The following is a 21842-nucleotide window of genomic DNA, read 5'->3' as shown; positions in this document are numbered from 1 at the left end:
GCAAGGCCATCACAGGTCTCCTCCACCTGTGAGTTTGTTTGTGCATTTGTGTGCAATTTAAAGACTTTAGAAGAAGACACAGACAGCGTGGCGTTTTACAGTGTGTGTGTATTTGTATTTCAATTAGTTTAAAGTGGGATAAAAAAGTGTGAAATTAGATCATATATCTTGATGCATGTGCATATTTTTCAGCTTTCTTTTGGTAACTGCTCGCAAATGATCTGGCATATTTTACTGTCAGACTCATTTTATTACCCAAAGATCATTTGCTCATTCATTTATAATTGATGTAGGCCCTACAGGTTCAAAACATTTTGGCAGCATGAAACATAATATAAAAAAATAAGACGTGCAGAATAATGTTAGGTGAATAGCTCAGTCAAATGGAGCAAGCTGACATGTGAGGAACATAGATCCAAATCTGAGCTTAATCTGACATCTAGTGGTCAGTTGTGATTTGACTCTGAAATTGCTGCTGCAATCACAAAATATAAATTTAGTTCAAAACATATTGTTCCTCTTATGATTCACATTACCGCTTAATTTCGTAGCGACTGAATGTATGTTTCCATTAAAATTTAACTTTAGTCTAAACAAGCTATTTAATCCTGCATTAAAATTGCATTCTTAAAAATGTCCACCAGTGAGGTAACATAGCTATTTCAATATTAAGTCATGTATATCACTTGACAGCTAAATATCAAATGACAGCTGAATTTAAATAATTAATTTAGTGTTCTGCCTTATTTTAAGATTTTAAAAACATGTATGTATGTTCTTCCTTCAGCCTTCATTGAAGTCAATGAAGTCAGCCTTCATTGTGAATAGTTGGAATGATGTCACCCCATTGGCAGAACTATTCACATAATGGAAATAAGAGGATTGTAGGACTGATGTTGTATATTTTGTGTATACAGTATTTTGCAGCAAACATGATGCCAAAATGACTTTGTGAGTGAGGTTGAGCGTTGGAAAGCCTGAATTGTATTTGCTGGGAATTCTGCCTCTGGTTGCTCTTGTTAATCAGTTTATCACTTGAGCCTTTGTGTTGTTTTTTTTCCCCAGATGTGTGGTTTAACCCCAACCAGACCTCATTAGGTCTCCTCTGAACCGGTCTCTATGGTTACTATAAGGTCAAATATAAAAGGTCAATGGGGAAACAGATGGCAATCCAGCCTAACCATCAATAAGCTATAGGTGCAATGTGTGCTTGTGTTTGTGTGTACTGCACATGTTATCTGAAGACAACACTTGGTTTTTAACTTGTTTACTAATGTTAAGAGTCTTATAGTCTAGACTTTCTAATAGTCTAACAGAGAAATAAAATAATGCTTTTGCTTGCTGTTTTAACTTTAACACAGTTCAAATTAGTGTATGATAAACCATACATAAAACATAGCAGTGTAGTGTGGGATACTTTAACACTTATGAATGTCATTGCACCTCGTTTGAATATCTGTGAAATAGTATGGCTCACACTTCACTATCAATAAGAAAACCTCTCGTATATCCAGAACTTTTGAGTAATATATTGATTTCCGCTGCGATTGAGATAAATGACCTCACCAAATCATTTTGGTACCCGTCTCTTGTCAGTTAAATACTGTAGATGCCTCTGTAGTTCCTGAGCCACATCTGCAGCCAGTTTCCCCTGCTGATTTGATGCCCTACTTCACTCTCCCCTGTCATTTTCTTTCCTTGGCCATTGTCTTCTCTCTGCAGATATAATTCTATACTCTTATGGTATTTCAGGGGAAAAGCAGCGGCAGGGAGCTTACAAACTGACAATCTGATTTGATTGAAAACACTTTAAATCCCACGCTGGCCCAGGCATTCAATCTCACATCATCACTCACACACTGCCGTCCCATAAACCCACTTCTTAATCCCAAAGCCTTTTTTTTTATTTTGTGGTCAACGTGCCACCCTTTGCCACAAATCCCCCTCTGCCTCAGTCTCACCCTGCCCCCACCCCCTGTGTATGCATTGGGATGAGACTGAGTTCAGGCACAGCTGGCATCATCATCCTGTAACCTGTTCTTCTCTGGACATATTTATGAATGCACTGGCATGGACAGAGTACCTGGACAAGGTCAAACAGACAGCCTGCAAAACTGTGCAGCCTACTGTGATTGTCATTCTATATAGTCCTCCTGCTGACACAGGATATCAAGGACTTCCATCCTGTTTTGGGGTTCAAGTTTAGATGTGCGTTCCTGGAGGGAAAGACTTAACCATCTCCTCACTAGCGCATGCAGTGCACTCTAGTTGGCAGCCACGAAAAGTGTACCAAAGGATGATATGAGATGCCATGAAAAAAGAGAAGAGGAATAAATCGTTGGTGCATTGGTGCATTGGTGATATGACCACATCCTAGATGGAAATTGTTGTTTTTGACCAGTTCCACAAGACTTATTTGGAGATTTAAGCAACATCATATTATTTTTAATTGTGTTGGAAAAATACTTTCATTCTGCGGCGGACTAAAAAAGTTTTTTTTTTCCTTCCTCCCTTCCAGTCTCTTCTGCATCCAGACTCCTGCGGAACGGACAATACAGAACCCCACTCCGAACTGGCCTACAAGCACTCTGCTAGTTTACAAATATGTTGAATTATATCATGCAGGAGCCACACCATTACATGACGGTCATGTGAAAGAAACAATTTAAAGGATATAAAAGAAGAAGTGCGCGCTCTCGGCTAAGCGCAGCATCAGCACCAGCATCCGATGCGCGTCCCCGACCCGGTAGAGGCTGCCCGAAATCCCGGGAAGAGGAGTTGAAGCTGCGCGAGTTAAAGTTGGGCTAAAGGGAGGTTAGAGGATGCTGCAGAACAATCTACGATCTAATTAACATAGCATATGCGGAGAAACGTGTCCTAAGTGAAGGATGACTTGCAAAATACTGAGCATATGCCTCTTATTTTTGGGTTTTCAACATTGCTCATCACGTAAGTCTTGTGAAACAGCAATTGTTCATCTATTATCTGCTGCTAGAATATTATTAAAATATTTCAAAGTATGTATATTATATAGTATCTGCATATTGTTTAGTGTCTGATCATATGCTTTGAAAAAGTTGCATTATAACATTCGTTGATAAGTGGAAAAAAACACTGGAGAGCAAAATGTAGCCTGAGGTGCTGAGATCGTTGAAGGGCAACAACACAGGTTGCGATACAATCAGACAGCCTTAAAACATAGATCATTAAATGTCATAGCTTGTCTTGTGTAATGTAATTTCAGTAAAGCATTGTTTAGTGCGATCACAAAAAAAGTGTATAAGCAAACCGCGTCGGTCCTGCAGAAGGTGCGCATGGTTATCCCCATCGCACTGTCTGCATTGCAGTGCTTTCTCTCAGCCAGCACGCAAGTTTCTGCACCGTGTGGCTTCAACTCTCGACTTCTTTGCAGAGCACGATACTGCTTGGAAGTCTATTTGGTTTCTAATATAATAATCTCCGAATGGCTTTGAACGTGTATGTTGTTGTTGGGTGAAAATCCGCTAAACACCTTTTCAAAGTGGCGGTTGAGAGCGCAGGGCACAGTGTCCTGAGCGGGACCAGCCCACTGCAGTACTTTTTTTTGCGAAGCCCAAAAATAAATCCCTGCATCTTGCACACGACTAGCGTGGATTCACCCGGCAGAGAAATCATTATCAGTCAGATCAGTCGGGCAGTCATGTGGTGGGTTTAGTTGGACCACCGTAAACAGAGGTGGGGCTGTGTTTGGGGCTAAATTGCATTGTGATACCTTTCTATCACAGAGCCTGTATGCATACTAATACGCTTTATGCATGATGTCAGTGTCATGATGACCTCACAGGGTCTTGACTGTTAATTAACCCCAAACAGCCATTGTATGAGTCATTAGTTTTTGATATCAGTGGGAGATCAGGGAGGAGGAATGCTTTGTCATTTGACTTCTTATACAAACAGCAAGTTTATAGTTCTGGGTGTTAATGTGGATCATCTTTACATATGTATTGTGGACTTTTTGGAGCTCTTTCTGTTAAGTTATTGTAGGGAAATAACATTTACTGAAAAATGGTTTGCATAGGACGCCATGCTGCTGCCCTGTCACATGGTAGTCTGGGAGGTAAATGCTGTTGAGAGAATTAAAAGTGAATGAACGGCAAAGTCTGAAATTGAGTGGGAGTTTGTAAACGTCATTGGATCACTGAATGCTAACCAGTAAGTGGGGGCCTGGGCCAAAACCGAGCCCTGCTAGATTAAAATGGAGCCTCAGATCCCAGAGCACAGAGAGCCAGGGTAGGGTGAGGCCAAGGCTCACTTAGTAAGATGTGTGTTTTATTTAGGAGGCTGTGATGCATATGCATCAAACTCAAGTTTATGATTTGTGCATTCTGTCATGGTTTAGCAGCCCGGGCAGCAGGAGACATGTGGTCCATGTGAGGGGAATTGATATCTAGAAGGAAGTAAATAAAGGAGTTTGAGATCTGAATTTAAGTCTGAATGTGATTCTGATGTGCTTCATTGTTTGTGTTTTTATCTCTGGCAGTAGTCAGACACCACCCACTGTGATACCTGCCTGGGTATGAATGATTTATTAAAACCCCTTTAACAGAGCATGCTATACTTTACTACCCCTATGTGCTGTTGTGTTGCAGTTTTCGCAGCAGTTTCTTGATATATTGTTGTGGTTATCTGCATTCAGTTGACATCAGCGCACATACAGGGTGTGCTGTCTGAATCCTCAGCTGTCACGCATCACAGGCTAGAGACAGGCAGAGGAGGCACCTCTTTGCATACTGTATGTAACCAACAGTAATGATGTGTCAGCCCAGACAGACCAGCCTACCCTTACAGCAAACTGATGATTCAGCAAGCATGGTGCTAGAGCTCTACACAGCCACACTGTTCCCCACTCCCTTAGTGATAAATGGAGAAAGAGACTACTCTGTGTGGTGCAGAGAAGGGAGGGAGGGGGAGGGGGAGGGGGGGGGGGAGCAGGATCACAAGGAGAGGGGTGAAAACCTGGTGACTGGAAGCTCTGCACAGGCTTCAGGTACACTTTAGCTACTGCATCACGACAACGCCCACTTGGGGAGAGAGAGGCAGAGAGAGAAGTAAAAAATAGCAAGATGATGAGAGAGAGTATGAGGTAATGGGACGCAGTGAGAGCAAGAAAAAGAGTGGATGATTTTCGGAGTTGGAATGGAGATAAAAAGAGAGAGGACTCAGAGTGAGGGAAATGAAGCAAGACGTTGAATAGGTGGGGGTGTAGAATGCGTAGCAGTCTTGTCATAAGGAGGAGCTGATTGGCCTGGGTTAACCTGCTGTAGGCTGGGATGGAGCTGCTCTCCACATTTAAAGTCATACTCTCCTCCTACTACTACATGAAGAATTAAAACAAATCAATACACCTTAAGCTATTGGTAGCAAGTGAGCTTTGCCTGTGTAACTGCAGCGCCACTCTTTTAAATATTATGAAGTGATGCAGCAGAGATCTGTTATCGATCATCTGCAGCATAGCAGGGAATTCTGTATGATCAGGATGGTGAGAGAGCCTCTTAGAGAGGCACTCAGTAGCAGAAAGTCAAGGTCACATTTCACTTGCTCAGCACATTTACTCCACCTGAATGTGCAGCGTGTCCTTGCATCAAATGTGACAGAACTCGTGCTCATGTGACAAAGTCATTCTTACCAGATGAGGCAGAAAATGCTGTTTCAAAATTTCATGCTGTGTCATCGCTCACGGATGTTTCATGTGTTATTTAAGGTAGTGTCAGGCAGTGGATGAAGCTCTCCACTTCCTAATTTCTGTAGAATTTGCTGTGATCACTCAGCTTTCTGCTCTTTGACAAAGTTATTTAAAATGTGAGTCAATGCTCCTCATCTTGCTCCATCTGCAGCCTGCATACTAATTCTGCTAACGGCATCTGTTTCTAGCCACTTTCTAATGCCTTTTCTCCTGTGCTTCATGACCTTTGTAATTGTAAGAACAGGAATTACAATGCCAGAACTCTTGTTAAGTTAACAACTCCAGAAGTTTAGAGAAGATTATACTTATAAGTAAGGAAGAAGAGGAAGGTCAGATTGAAAACGCTTTCATTTACCTTGTTTTTTTTTAAATTTTACAGTAGTTGGTCCTGTGCACACTGAGATTAAAACTGATTTCTTTGTTTCTGCCTACCTTCATATTGAAATAAAACTCAATTCATCTATAGTTTTTAGCCTATCTGTATTATATCTTTTGGGACTGTTAAATAACATACTTTGGCACTTAAAATAGGCCAGTGTTTCTCTTGCAGCTAGAGGTGAGGGCATCACACATTTATCCTCAGCAGTGACACAAGCAAGATTAGGTAGAATTATGGGCAGTTTTAATAGCTGTGGCCTGGGGAGCGAGTCTGAGCAGATGGGTGATGGTCCTATCAGTCTCATAACCACATGCAGAATAGCAACTCAACATGACAAAGAGACATTCTCAGTTTGCCTTTGACTTTTCTACCCATGACACTGCAAGTACTTTTTTCAGAAATTACACAAAAATGTATACACACATGCAGGCACTGACAGGCACGTACACACAGCCACAATCATGTGACGCAGCAACATTTTTATTCTGCCTCTGCAACACCAATAAGCACAGACCTGACCTCTTTTGAAATTGTAAGGGGGTGTTGTGTAACCTCATGACATTCACAATAGTTTATCTCAGAGATAGCGTGCATAATCAGTAGCTGTCAGTCTCATATTTCACCGCTCCTCCCACCCATCCTGTGAAGAAATGAAGATGCAAAGATGATGCACGCTCAGAGTAGATGTCAGGACAGTTAGATTTGTAGTCTTGGTCCACCACCTTATAAGCAGGCTATTTAGGGACTGTGTTCGACTGTGGAATATGAATCTGTGACCTCACTATCTGTATACCTTTACCAGAAGAAAGACTAAATGTGTTTGTGCTGTGCTTTGAACTTAATTGGATTGATCTGGCCACATTTGTATCTTATGTCTAATGGAGCATGCACTAGCCTCTCATTAATCAGCATTTTTTTCTTATCAAGCTGCACAGATGTGCCAGTATTTGTTGCCCATAACTGTATCATTTTGAAAGTAATGTGTCAAAGCTGCATAATGAGAAGGTTTAATAACTCCTGACCTTGGTGTCTTCCTGATTTTCACTGCAGGAGAATGCGTTGATCCGCTGATCTCTGGGCTCTATGCCTCTTCCTTCCTGGCCTCCTCCAGATACAACTTTCTTTACTCTGCCAATTTTGCCAAATTGTATGGTAAGTAGTGTTGAGTTCATCCATGTTTTCAAAACATTCACTTTACAGACCTTTCTCATGGCAGTTTTAACTTATGACAGCAGGAAAAGCACAAATCTAACTAATATAACAAGTCAGGTGCATTTCGGTGTGCAGGCACATTAATGTTATTAGTTCCACCTGTGTTTTACAGTTCTAATGCCCATCGTAACAAAGGGTTATTCTCACAGTGGCAAAAAACAACAACTTCCAGATACTGCTGTATCAGAATGCCACAGGCGGAGACTCCTTAAACTCCTTGGGGATCCTAAACACTATGTATGTAATCTACTGTCACTTTAGTACAGAAATAAGGACGTCAGATTACAAAATCTAGCAATTGAAGGAACAACCATAGTGACTGTGGGAATTTGCTTGTTAGCCAACAGATAGAGGCCTACAGTATAAGTAATGGGCTACAATCAGCTAAATAGATTAGTGGTATATTGTGTTATCTGCAAAATACTAAAGTCCAATTCCAGACAAAACAGTAGAGTAGCTGAACTTTACCAGCTCATTCAAGTTCTCCACCCCAAATTTGACAGAAGTTTAAAATGGCTGCCATAAATTACAAATTCAGTTGATATCGCAATTGCTTTGGACATGATTTCATCCCAGTCAAACTGTGTCTGTGACCCCTCTAGTCAAACACTCCTCTTTCTCCTTCTCCTCCTTAGGCAGCAGTGGCTGGTCCCCATCCCCCAGGGACAGACAGCCATGGCTGCAGGTAGACCTGGGCAGGAAGTATCGACTGGTGGCCATTGCCACCCAGGGGACCTTTAACTCATATGACTGGATCACCAAGTACACCCTGCTCTATGGAGACCGACCAGACTCCTGGACACCATACATCATGGATGGAGGAAACTCTGTAGGTGTCACTGAGACCGGATGGTTGAGGTGGGATGAGGGCCATAACAGGGATGAGGCGAGGATTATAGTCAAATGTAATCTTTATAGCCGATTCTCCAGTAAATGGGTGTTCTATTAAATTCATTGTCACTGGCACTGAAACAAAGACAGCACAGCGTATTCTCGCTCTCAACACTGACAAAGCTAATCTTATTATCAGTTCATCTCCAGCCCCTTAATAAGGCCTTAACACCATTGCAGTGTCTCAATAACTCTTTTTCCTATTTCCCTCTTTCATCTGTTTGCAGACGCTGCCTGCAAACTGGAATTATTATCAGATAAAGAGGAATGTCTTCCATTACGCCTTTACTGCTAAACACATACGCCTGCTGCCTCTGGCGTGGAACACAGAGAATGGAGGGAAGATCGGTGTGAGGCTGGAGCTGTTTGGCTGCCCTTATGGTAAAAATGACTGATAGACACTAGTCAGGGATTTACTGTCTCTGATTCACATCCAGGGAAATTCTACAATCCCAGTGCTTACTCATTTGATAATATGTCACTAAATCTAAGTGCCAAATATGCTACAATTTGTTCCTAGTTAATAGATGACTAAGCTCAGTATCCCCTGATTCATGCTCAGGAACATCATACATTAGCTAAATGCAAACACATCTGACGAGTGCCAGGAAATGTTGCTACATAAGACTTAAAATGCATGTCACATCCTCTGTAGTGATTTTAGAAATACATTTTGGAATTTTGTCTGCAGATTCTTATGTGCTACAGTACAACGGGGATGACTCAGTGGTCTACATGTACCCAGAGAAGAGGTCTCGTACACTACAAGACCATATCGCCATAAACTTTAAGACTCTGGAGCAGGATGGTCTGCTGTTACACAGTGAGGGGATTCAAGGAGACCTGTTCACCTTGGAGCTGAAGAGAGGTCGTCTTTACCTGCACATCAGCCTAGGTACAGCTATTTTATAGTAGAGTTATTTGTTGGATAAATATAGTTGACATTATTTTTATTATGCCTACAGGGGCGCCCCGTAAAGTTGAAATTTACGGACGAGATCATGTTGTAGAGTTATGGGTGAATAAAATATTGGCATTTGTGACCATGACATCCATCTCATAACGAACTGGGGTTTTCTCAATCCTGACAAAAAGCTGAGTTGTCTGGGGTTAGAGAGCTTAATATTGCTGATTGTTGACTGGAGCCCTGCAGCGCAGCATTTTCTATCAGTGTTACATTACTTAGAGCTGATTTGAGCTGATTTGTTTTCATGTTTAATTCCCCCTGTCCTTGCCCTGTTTTTCAGGAAGCAGTGTAATACACAAAGTTGATGGCCGAACTACACTAACTGCTGGCAGCCTTCTTGATAATCTACACTGGCACTATGTCACCATCAAGCGCTATGGTCGACAGGTGAACTTCACAGTGGACAGTCACACAGTCACAGCCATCTGTAAAGGAGAGTTTACACACCTGGATCTGGATACGCAGGTACCTCATATGTATTTGTATTACAACATAAAATATAAACTGAAAGCTGTGATAATTAAAGGAAAAGATCACTAAACTGTATGCTGAATACATTCCCTGATGCTTCCTATGAGGATACTTCCAAATGCATTTCACTTACAACTTGAAGGCAACTCAAATATTAATTTATGCCTTTATTTTCTGGTTAATAATGATGACTGAGGGCCTTCATACCCTTCTCCTAGTTATATGTAGGAGGTGTCATAGAGCAAAATATGCATCACCTGCCCAGTACACCAAATTTCCGGGGCTGCCTGGAGAACGTCTTCATCAATGGCGTCAACATCATTGACAAGGCTCAGAGAGATGAACCTGACATCCGAATCCCACGAAAGGTAGGGCTTTATACTGCATTCTAGTACACTGTTACTGATGATCACCATCCATTGTAATTAAACAACATGACTTTATCTGTTCCATGCTGACAATACAATAACAATCAGTGGAAATGTTTTCACCGTAACTGAGGTCTGATTTCTCTTTCCTCCCTTCAGAAAAAGATGCATTATGCCTGCAGGGACATTCTGCTCAAACCAATGACTTTTGCTGGGCCCAACAACTACCTGCAGGTGCCGGGCTTCTTTAGGAGGCCACGTATGTTCGTGAAGTTTAAGTTCCGCTCATGGGACTACACTGGGCTGCTAATGTTCACACGATTTGCTGATGACCTGGGTGCCCTTGAGCTGGGCCTAAGCGAGGGACAGATCAACGTCACTATATTCCAGCCTGGGAAGAAGAAACTCCAGTTTGCTGCAGGTGGGCTCATGCAATTGTTTGGCCTTGTCAGACACAACAAGAAAGATAACATTTAAAGATTTTGTAACATACGATGCCTAATGCTTCATGTTATTGACAGTTCGCTAAGCACCTCCCCTTAGTTACTGTTGCTATGCCTGTCAAGCTTTTCCTTCACATGCAGTTATAGTGATAAAGGTGGCAGATTTACTACTTGCAATTCATAATCTTTTGTTAAGCAATGGGTGCATCTGATCTCTATACTGAATCTGATTGTAGAAACATACAGTAGCATGACAGGCATTTCTCCAATCTCTAGGATACCGGCTAAATGATGGTTACTGGCATTCAGTGGATTTGGCAGCCAGAGACAGCCTGCTGACTCTCACAATTGATGAGGAGGAGGGCTCTCCACTAAAGATCACCAACCCTTTCACAATTCGGACGGGAGACCGCTACTTTTTTGGAGGTGAGGGGATGACTTAAAACAATTGTTGACAACTCCTGAATTCAAATTCAAATCTGTACTGTCCAATTCATACATTTACTTTCCTGCGCTCAGGTTGTCCGAAAACCAATAACACAATAAGGAAGTGCGAGACTAAGCTGAACCGCTTTCATGGTTGCATGCAGCATATCTTCATAGACAACGAACAGCTTGATATTGACATTATTCTGCAACGACAATGGGGGCGCTATGCTGAGCTACTGTTGGGCACCTGTGGCATCACTGACAGGTGGGAAATATCACCTAATTTACAATATGTAGCATAAAGTATATCATTTCATAAATAGGAGGGAAATTGCAAAAGGAAACACACAAAACTATCTTATGTTATTTGAGTCGTAAAGTTACACATTATGTACCCTTATCATACTATAAAATACACACGTTCCTATAATGATTCATTATGAGAACTATAGGAATTATTGTCTTGGCTCTTTTATGGTGTTGCCAAAGTAATGTGCTCTCATTCAAGATGTTTGTGAAGCATCTGGCACTGAATTGTTAGTCTTTAGAGTGAGACATCACTTTTTTTTAGATCTGATGGCATCATCTCATGGTAAGGTTCACCTCCTAAACCTGACAATAAACAACTAACAGAGAAAATTGAGAAAGAAAGAAAATGACACACTTGTGTAAGTCTCACTTTTGTAACATCAAATTACTCAGTATAAGCATATATTTTTGTTTATAGATGTAGTCCAAATCCATGTGAACATGAAGGCAGATGCATCCAGTCCTGGGATGACTTTATCTGTCTGTGTGAGAACACAGGCTATAAAGGAGAAGTGTGTCACATGTGTAAGTGCTGGCTGACAATCCTATCACTGTAAAAAGTATTTCTTTAGATTACATTTGACCCGTACCATATTTCGTCCTAATAATAACAAATTGATCATCTCCTTTCTCGAACAGCGGTTTATAAAGAGTCATGCGAGGCCTACAGGCTCAGTGGCAAGTATTGGTCTGGAAACTACACCATTGATCCTGATCTCAGTGGACCGCTGAAACCATTTCAAGTGTACTGCAAAATGAAATGTAAGTAATTATTGTCACTTATAATAAACACAGCTTCATTAGCACTGTGTTCAGTGTTTGCTGGATCCTCTTTGGGTTGTTAATGAAAAGTTGGAGAGTCACGTTATCGTCTTCCTGTTATGAGAAATGTGTACTGAAATTTAATCGGAAATTAAAAGAGTTTAAAAAACAAAATAGGTCTAGCTGTTTCTCTGTGTGCGTGTTAGCAAAATGTGCATTTTCTATTTCTAACCTTTCTGTTCACATTCTTATAAGACAGTCACTTGCTTTTCATTCTTCTTAGATTAATATTCCCTCCTTCATTCTCGTTTAACATTTAATCACTATGACCTATATCTGTCACAGCATATAAAGCTTGGACAGTGATTCTGAATGACCGTGTGGATGGTACCAAAGTGACTGGGAGTTCAATAGACCGGCCGTATATAGGAGATGTCAACTACTGGAACGCCTCCTGGGATGAAGTCACTGCTCTAGCCAACACCTCCGTGTACTGTGAGCAGTGGATCGACTACTCTTGCTACAAGTCCCGTCTCCTCAACACCCCCAGTAAGTGGGATTAGTCAGTTTATTAATTTGGTAGTGTGTTCATGGAAAACAAGAAAGATAGTAAACTAACACACCATTTCTTTATCAAAATAGATGGAAGACCTTTTGGTTACTGGATTGGTCGTAACAATGAGAGTCACTATTACTGGGGTGGAACATTCAGAGAGGTCCAAAAGTGCGGCTGCGCTATCAACCAAACCTGCACCGATCCCAAGTTTCAGTGTAACTGTGATGCTGACTATAGACAATGGTGAGCGAGGGATATTGTACATTGTGCAGGTTTAGCTTTTATCTGTGACACTGACGATGAAGTCTTAACATCTCCACTGTGGCTTTTCAGGTACTCTGATAAGGGCTACTTGGACTTTAGAGACCATCTGCCTGTGAAGAAGGTGGTAGTCGGGGACACCAACAGGACCGGCTCAGAAGCACAATTTACTGTCGGGCCCCTCCGCTGCCATGGCGACAGTAAGCTTAAATATTATTGGTTGTGCTCACACAGTGATGTTCAGCTTTGCTGATGACTTGAGAGTTGTTTTTTTCATATTTCAATGTTTTCCACAGGAAACATCTGGAACACCATAGCCTTCACCAAGCCCACCTACATAACCTTCCCCACCTTCAGGCCAGGCTCCAGCGCTGACATCTCCTTCCACTTCAAAACCTATCGTGACCACGGTGTCTTCTTGGAGAACTCTGATGACCAACTTCGAAACTTCATACGAATAGAGCTGAATAGTGAGTTGACTCATCTGCTAGCAGGGAGCTATTCACCTCATTCAACTGAAAGATGTATCTTATAATTACTGCAATTTTTTATTTTTTATTTCTATGTCTTCTTTTCTCTTCCAGCCACCCATAACCTTGCGTTTATATTTATGGTTGGTGATGGCATCCTTAATGTGACTCTACACTCCCCGGTGCCGCTCAATGACAATGAGTGGCACTTTGTTCAGGCTGAGCTTAACGTGAAGCTGGCCCGCATCAAGGTTGATTATCAGCCTTGGGCTGTCACACGTTTTCCAGGTCAGACCTTCGTCACCATGAAGTTTACGCATCCTGTCCTAGTAGGTAGGTTTCCTGAGGTGAACATGACATACAGTGCACTTAATGTATCCTCTCTAAACATTAAGGAAATATGAAAAACCACTGATAAAAGTATTTTGTGTATTAGGTGCAGCCAACCGCACCCTGAGACCTTTCTTGGGGTGTCTTCGAGGGTTGCGGATGAACGGTGTTCCTCTTGATTTAGAGGGGAAAGTAAATGAAGAACAGGGTATAAGGAGGAACTGTACTGGAGAATGTCTCAATGCTACCATACCATGCCGAAACGGCGGCCAGTGTATTGAAGGCTATGCTTGCTACACTTGTGACTGTAACAACACAGCTTTTGATGGTTTCTACTGCCATAAAGGTGAGTTTCACTGTTATCCCGAATTAGTTGACTTTACTAAAAAATGTGTGTGCAAACCTGTTGCCTTAAACCATCTAAGTTTTTACACAAGGTGAAACTTAACAGGTCAAGTTGTATTGACACAGAGCGTTAAGTTGTTACAGTAGACAAATCAAGTTTACATTAGTTAGTTACATTAGTCATTACTAAAAAATCATAAGTAAACATAAATAATTTGTATTGTAACATGTTGTTCAAAATAAGCATGTTAAGTTAAAGCTTTAGTGCATAACTTTTTTATATTTTAAGAACGTCCGTTACATTCTAGCCATTGCCAAATGAGTTGATACAAAGCTAAATAAGACTATCAGCTCCACAAAACTCTCTCTGTATTTCTCATCGAAATTGAGTGAAGATAATTACCTCTTCTGAAAAGTCCATCATGTTTCTTTAATCCTCTGTGTAAACCTGTTTGAGTTGTGATTCACTCAGATCTTTCACCTATGTCTTTAAATTAACCCATGAGTCGCGAGTCTCTAGTATCATTAACTTGGATCAGTTGAGTCCTACTACAGTTCGATCTAAAATGATAACAGCACCACACACAAACCTCTTGCAACAGATTTAACATTACAATTTCACAACACAATGCACTGCAGAAAGTTTCACTCTGGAGGCAGAGCTATTAATTCCCAATTTATGTATGTTACATCATAACTGCCACGGTCCAGACGCCATCCATCCCCACCTGGGTCTCGGTCATGGTGCAACAATAAATGTAGATAAACATAAACACTGAATCAACCATACAAAACTAAAACCCAGATAACACAAATGCACACCCAAACATTAACAGAACATTATTAAAACACACTTTAACTAGGACAGAAACCATTCAGAACATATTTCTTTTCCCATGCGCCTTTGCATCGCTTCAGCACAGAACAGTTAAAATGACCCCACCCATCCCATACAGAAACTTAACATCCTTAGTTATCTCTGCTTACTAATATGATCTATGCACTGCATACTTAAGATGATTATTACAAACAATTAATGTGATTTAGTAATGAATATGTTTTTTATCAAAACATAAAAAAATAAGTAGTGACCACTAAAAAGTTTAATTACAACTAAATCTGGGTTTACAGTGTACATGTTTCTCTAGAGCCCTGACAAGACCTTCACATATAGCAACTGACATAATCTGCAGCAGTACTTTGCAACAGATATCTAATTCCACAATGATCTTTTCTGAAGACATCGGAGCCCACTTTGAGATTGGCTCGTGGCTGAGATACAACATACGAAAGAAGCCTATATCAGACGAAGCAGCATGGGCCAACTGGATTGACCCGCATTACGACAACTTCAGCCTGGGCTACAATGACACAGCAGATGACATAGAGTTCAGTTTCAGCACCGTTCACACGCCAGCTGTGTTGCTCTACATCAGCTCCTTTGTCCAAGACTACATTGCTATCATCCTCAAGACTGATGGTAGGAAAAGCTCAGAATAATCTGAGAATCGTTGTCTGAAAGTTGTCTGAGAATGTAAAAGCTGGAATATTTTTAAGTAGAATTACATATGTAGAGCAGCAGATTGATTTCATTCACAGATTAAAGACTCGCACAAAACTACCCCAGGAGTTGATGTAATGCAGCTATTTATCAAAAGAGTAGATGCTATTAATGTCTTTTGTTTCCTTTCTTGCTATAGGTAGTGTAGATCTGAGGTATAAGCTGGGACTCATAACACACAAGTACCAGTTGACTCATCGAAACCTGGCAGATGGATACCCCCACTATGTCAACATAACCAGACACAACAGAACCATCAAAACACAGGTTCATGCTGCTACTGCTGTCACTGTGTCAATCCTGATCTGTGGTTTATGGTTCTAAGAAATTATGTGTTATTCCTGGAAAAATCATAGACTGTTGTGCACCCACCTTAGCTAAGCATAAAGACTGGAAATGGGGAAACAGCTAGCGTTGCTCTAAAGGTAACAAAACCCTTTATTTTGCCCACAGGTGGATTACATGGAGCCCATAGTAGAAAAGATAACCTTAGTGGAGGACGCCAGATTTGACTCTCCAAAGTCCATGTTCCTGGGCAGAGTAATGGGTAAATATCTAATTTACCACTTGTTGATGAGAACATGTCAGGTTTTCATCTTGCTGCCAGTATAATTCATAATTCATTAGTTTAAGTGGAACTGTATTGATGTTTAATTGTTTCCATCTGCTCTTTCAGAGGTTGGCGACATTGACTATGAGATCCAGAGGCATAATGCTCCCGGCTTCATAGGCTGCATATCTGGGGTAAGATACAACATCTACGCCCCTTTAAAGGCCTTATTCCGTCCAAATGAAACAGACCCTCCAGTAACGACACAAGGCTACGTGTCTGAGTCCAACTGTGGCGCCTTCCCTCCTATCCTGGGCTATGTACCATGGGAAGTAGACCCCTGGTTTACCACCATAGGTGAGTTTATATGTCCCATAATGCCTCCGTACAAATAAAGAATATTATTTGGTGTTCATCCACTTATTTGTGTACCTCTCTCTTTCAGAATATTTTTATATCCATGATGACCTAGGCCTGTTTTGGATAACAGGTACGATTATTTATTTTTCTATTCTTTAAAACTCTCTGATGAGACTTTGCCCTGTCTACACAAATACAGCATATCTGCCTCGTTACTGAATTGCTGCAATTAAAAAATAAGATCGGTGATGTGAAATTTAGCACCGCTTCCATCCCTCATTTCTGTTTTACTCACTGTTTCCCTCCTCTTCCAGATGACACAAATCAGCGGTTAGAAATTTCTTTTTTCCTAAAATCCTCTAATCCGTAATTAGAGCAGGGTTGTCAGCGTGGGCTTTTTAGTGTTTATTCAAGCGTCTGACTTCAGTCTCAAATGTATTACATGTGGGACAAAAAAACATACAAAAGGCAGACATTATTATAATGCATTATTATCATACTGGAGACTATATTTGATTGTATTCAGTTGAGTTCTGATTATCTTTTTAATCTAAATGAGTGTGTGAATGAAATGAATTTAAGTAAAATAGACCTTTGTCTTTGCAAGAGATTTCTAAACAAATATTAGAAATTATCAGTCACTTTTAAATATCTATTACACACTTAGACTTATACTGTATACAATAATTATCCAGATCATTTACAATGAGTACAATAACTTTAACAGTACATTAAGCCTCTATTCCCTTATCACCATAATAGACATTTCCTAAATGCAAGACAATGGAACAATCATGTAAAAGCAACAGGCAATGGAAAAGATAAATATGATGACCTAAGGAGAGACAGACAGGAATTTTAATAGGTAAAGTGTAGTTAAAATAGAGTAAAACATAAATATATTTGACAGTCTACAAATATTTTGATATGGTTACATTTAAGAATGCTATGAGACAGTTAATAATGGTAGTACATGTTTCATAATAGATATTATGTTAATTCATTCTGCTGTAATTCATCATTTTGATATCAAACAATAGAGTGAATATATAAAAAAATAACACAATTTATATCTGTCAACACAGAAATGAGTACATTAAAACAAAAGCGTGAAACTGAGCCTGGTTTCTGGAAAACACAACAATATTTAATGTACTTTTTTTTTTACCTATTTAATCCCCCATAATTCTGCACCATGTTACAAGAGAAGTGGTGAGACCAGATGAGAGGTTTTCAGGACACAATTATGGATGACGGACAAAATTAGAGCAGGTCTCCCTGATGAGCAGGAGAGGCTGGAGTCTCAGGATTAAACTCCATCCCTGTCTGAGACCTTCACCGGATCAGCTATATTTAGTCTGCATGGGCCTAGCTTACTATTCATCATTGATAGATGCTTCAGTTCCATAGATCATTCAGATTTAGAGGTATTATGCTAATGCAGTACATCAGCATGTCATTAAAGATTGGTGCTCCTTTCAATCATCCCAACAATGGTCCCCCCCGGTTATCAGACATCATCCCTGTCTGATATACTGCTCAGGATAAAATGGTTATGACTGAGAAATTACACCACTTGTTTTAAATGTACTTGATAAAACAAAACTGCTGGTGAACAAAGTAATTCGAAATGATATTGAAGACATATATTTCCTTCATTCGTCCTGATGCAACATCACTTTAAATACAATTCTTGCTTTTTTTGCTTCTCTAAGCTCTGTGTTGGGTGCAGTACATATTTTCAACAGTACTGAGCCATTCTCTATATCCATTTATTGAGGGTATGACCATGAGGGACTGAGGCCTTTCCCAGCATACATTGGCAGAAAGGCTGGGAGACGCTGTCGACATTTGGCCAGTCCATTACAAACAAACACACACCTACAGGCTATTTAGTGTCTCCAGTTCAGCTGACCTGCATATCTTTGGACTGTGACATGAAACCCAAGCAAACGCAGGGGGAACATTAAAACTACACAAAGGCTGAAGTCTGAAACTTTAGTTGTGAATCGAAAGCTAGATCTACTAAACAATAATTCTGGTCGTAGGTGCCAAGGCTTACAAACAACTGTTTGAGAATACTCAGAGTCACAGTCTTATAAAACAAGTGACCACATTATAAATCTAAGTCATTTTGGAAGCTGACTTCACCTTTAACAATCATTTAAGTAGCATTTGGGAAATATCTCCATCCTCCTCCTGGTGTAAAAGGCCTGGCTCCACAGCATATATCAGATAATGTTCTTAATTTACAAACCCAGCAGACCTCTCAGGTCACAAAGCCACCAAGCTCCTCCATGTCCCGAGAGCTAAAGGGAGATTGCATGTAAAACCAAAAATATGGAATAGCTAATCTGGTATTCTGAGACACAGAATTAATTTATAATCAAACTCAGGATATGTTTATTCAGTTTAGCATTCTCATTAAATGTTTTTCTGTCTTTTATCATTACTGTTATGTATACATTTTTCCAAATACATCTCTTTATTTTCTTTCTGTTCACTTATATATGCTGTGCTTTCTTTCCCTGTGGAAAACACTTTAAACTGCATTTGTACAGTATGATAAGGTGCTATACAAATAAACTTGAACAAAAAGAATGATAATGAATGAAACAAAAATAACAAAGGAAGTACTAGTACTGGTCAATTTGTGTCAATAAGAGGTGGATTTTGGGATGTGAGGTGCATAAACAAACTAAATACAAAGCACCAAAGATTGCTGTGTTTGCAGTTTGGACTGACTACCTTATTAGAAACCTGACTCGGATGGTTCTAGCATTGGCATCTTATTGTCATTGTAAATAATATCAGACCTACATTCACACAACAGGCTGATACAATGTAATAATATAGCAACAAAACAGTGCCTGCTCCTCATCAGTATTCTTAGAAGCACCTCTTTCCTCAATGTGTTGCAGATTAACTCTGACTGCGCTATTTTTATCCTTTAGTCATTGTCATCCTGGCACTGCTGCTGCTCTTTGGAGGCCTGTACAGCATCTATGTCTATGCGTATCAGCAGAAAGGCAGCTACCGCACCAATGAACCCAAGAACCTGGAGTCCCCCAGCAGCTCCAGGCCGCTGACTGAGACCTTGAGGAGAGAAAAAAAGCACCTCCCGGAAATTGAAGAGGAGTTCAGGAGTGACTAGCATCACAGGACCTTTAGGACAGTGGGTGGGGTTTGACTGGGGGTTGGGGAGAGGGAAATAGCACTTACAACAACCACAGATACCTGCATTAGGTTTTCTAATTCTTTCATTCTCTTTTTTTATATTTTGGTTTGTGTTCCTTTTCCCGGGTAAAGTGGAATTAGACCCCTGGTGCTCTACGTAGTACGTATTTTGGTAAGGGTTAAAAGTTCACATCAAGCCCAATGTTGCGTGAGTAGCCAACAAGTCTCACACTGTATTGCAGGGTGAAATACTGAAGTGCCTCATCTGAGCAAGCTTGATCTGAAGTAACATTATAGCTTATTCAGATAGGGTTTAGATTAGACACTGTGGGATCAGGATTTAAAGTATGTTAAGTTACAGTTGGACCATCAGTTTAATGTATTCTAACCCTTTTATTGATTGATTTTTCTTTCTTGATCAATTTTTGAGACCGATAAAAGCTACCAATATCCTACTGTATAGATGTATTGCCATCTAAGATATACCTTTTGGTGACAATCTCTCATCTTCATCTTGGGTTTGAGCATTAAACACATCTGAGAACTAGTGAACTTAACTAGTGCAACAAAAATCCAGATCACCGAAACAAAACTGGTGTTTATGAATAAAAACAACCAACCGAAGAGAGAACACACTGGACAAGCATGGAGCTTTGAGATGTTAAGCTTTGAGATGATACATTTAAAGATTGTAAAAGGTATATATGCTTATATTTGTTGTATGGCAGCCTATAACAGTGCATTACCTATACAGAATGGCACACATAAGTGGTTCAGAATTGCCATAGTGTCAGTAGATAGCAGCTTTGCCGATCACAGTATGCTCAGATTCCTAAACACATTCTTAACTATGGGGCTTCAGAAATGAGAGTGTGATGATATGAAGATACTCCTCTAGGTGTGAAAGCTAACAGGCTGTTGGTGTACTGCAGAATCAAAACAAAAGTTGAGGTGATGAAGCTCAGCAGAGACAGGGTGACCTAAATATCCAAGTCCTCATTCCTTCTGTCTTACTTCTGGTTGCTTATATTATGGTCAAGCTGCCAACAGCTCGGTGCTACAGAGAGTTTGACTCGGCAGACATTTCTAAGAACAATATTACATAAGAATCTCACAATCCTCCCGTCTCCAATAATAATCATCTTTCAGGAAACCGCTGCTCCATGTGGCCGTGTGGAGAAGCATACATATGAACAAACATGCACACACACAATAACATATGTACAGTGGACCACAAGAGTGTAAATGCTAATCTTTTACTTCTAACTCATACTGCTCAAATACTTTTGCATAACGCTGTAGGACAGTAGCCGACCACGCTGACATCACTGCTGTTGCTCATTTAGCTGCTTCCAGTGGGAAGTTGAAAATTCTACCTATATAGTCCAATGAAATGTTCTTCTGTGGCAAGATGAAATTTCGTTTGATGTGTGGTGCAACCAAAGCTTCAGGCTGTCATTATCACCGCAGCTCTCCTTGATACTGAAGCACTATTGTGTATGTGAAAAAAATAGGAAAAAAACATTTGTAACATATCAGCTAGAGCATGACCGCACTTTGCAGTAACATGCAATAATATGAGCTTCTTTCAGCCACCAATGATATTAATGTTTAATTTGCAGATGCACAATAGCAAGTAGGATGTAATGAGTGTATACGTGAATATATGAATAATGTGTTAAGCGACTTTTATATTCCTATGGTTTACATAAAACAAGTTAAAAACAGTTAAATGGAGTGCTTTGAATGTAAATCCTCTGACTCTGTAATGTATGAGCAGACACTACAGTGAAGACCAGCTCAAATGTTTTCACTGTAGGCTGCTTAGCACTGAAAGTAAACTAATCCATGGTAGCTGCTTAGAATGCTCAGGATGAAGAAAGTAAAGTACTTGCTCTCTGTAGCACAAATAGCCTACACCTCAACATTGTTGGCTTCTTCCGTTGCAGATGGGCAGGACTGTGCGAAATTGACATGTGACAAATAAAAAAATAAAATTGTAAAAAGAATGAAAGGATGTAAAAACTGCAATTACTGTAAAGGCACGACTTGTTAACAATGTATGAAAATGTATAGTTTTGGCCAAAACTGGCATTTACAGGCTATATTTTTAAGAATGCTGTAATGAGATAAATGATTCCGAAAAGTAAGCAGATGAAACTGTTGATTTGTGATCGACACATAGGATGGTTTGTGTTTTTGTTAAATGGACAATCACCACTCAAAGTTCATATTAGGCACAAGCCAACAAACTTGGGTCAAATATGCTTTGTTGCCTA

The 21842-nt window shown here is 40.2% G+C and overlaps 1 protein-coding gene across 1 annotated transcript; it reads left to right on the top strand.

Annotated features, from left to right (window-relative positions):
- The first annotated feature begins 2032 nt into the window (after nt 1–2032).
- Nucleotides 2033–21538, top strand: cntnap1 (contactin associated protein 1). The gene is made up of 24 exons (XM_031312905.2): nt 2033–2949; nt 7152–7253; nt 7949–8142; nt 8432–8585; nt 8896–9099; nt 9452–9636; nt 9861–10010; nt 10170–10431; nt 10730–10879; nt 10973–11147; nt 11610–11716; nt 11831–11953; nt 12299–12502; nt 12596–12752; nt 12843–12970; nt 13067–13240; nt 13355–13573; nt 13677–13916; nt 15156–15395; nt 15616–15743; nt 15930–16023; nt 16153–16383; nt 16472–16516; nt 19341–21538. Exons 1-24 carry the CDS (start codon nt 2889–2891, stop codon nt 19538–19540), a joined length of 3927 nt encoding a protein of 1308 aa, XP_031168765.1. The 5' UTR covers nt 2033–2888; the 3' UTR covers nt 19541–21538.
- The last annotated feature ends 304 nt before the right edge of the window (nt 21539–21842 follow it).

This window comes from Sander lucioperca, chromosome 21, assembly GCF_008315115.2.
Source record: "Sander lucioperca isolate FBNREF2018 chromosome 21, SLUC_FBN_1.2, whole genome shotgun sequence".
In the NCBI taxonomy this organism is placed as follows: Eukaryota; Metazoa; Chordata; class Actinopteri; order Perciformes; family Percidae; genus Sander; species Sander lucioperca.
Note: the sequence above shows the minus strand (reverse complement) of the source record. Positions and strands in the feature narration are given on the sequence as shown.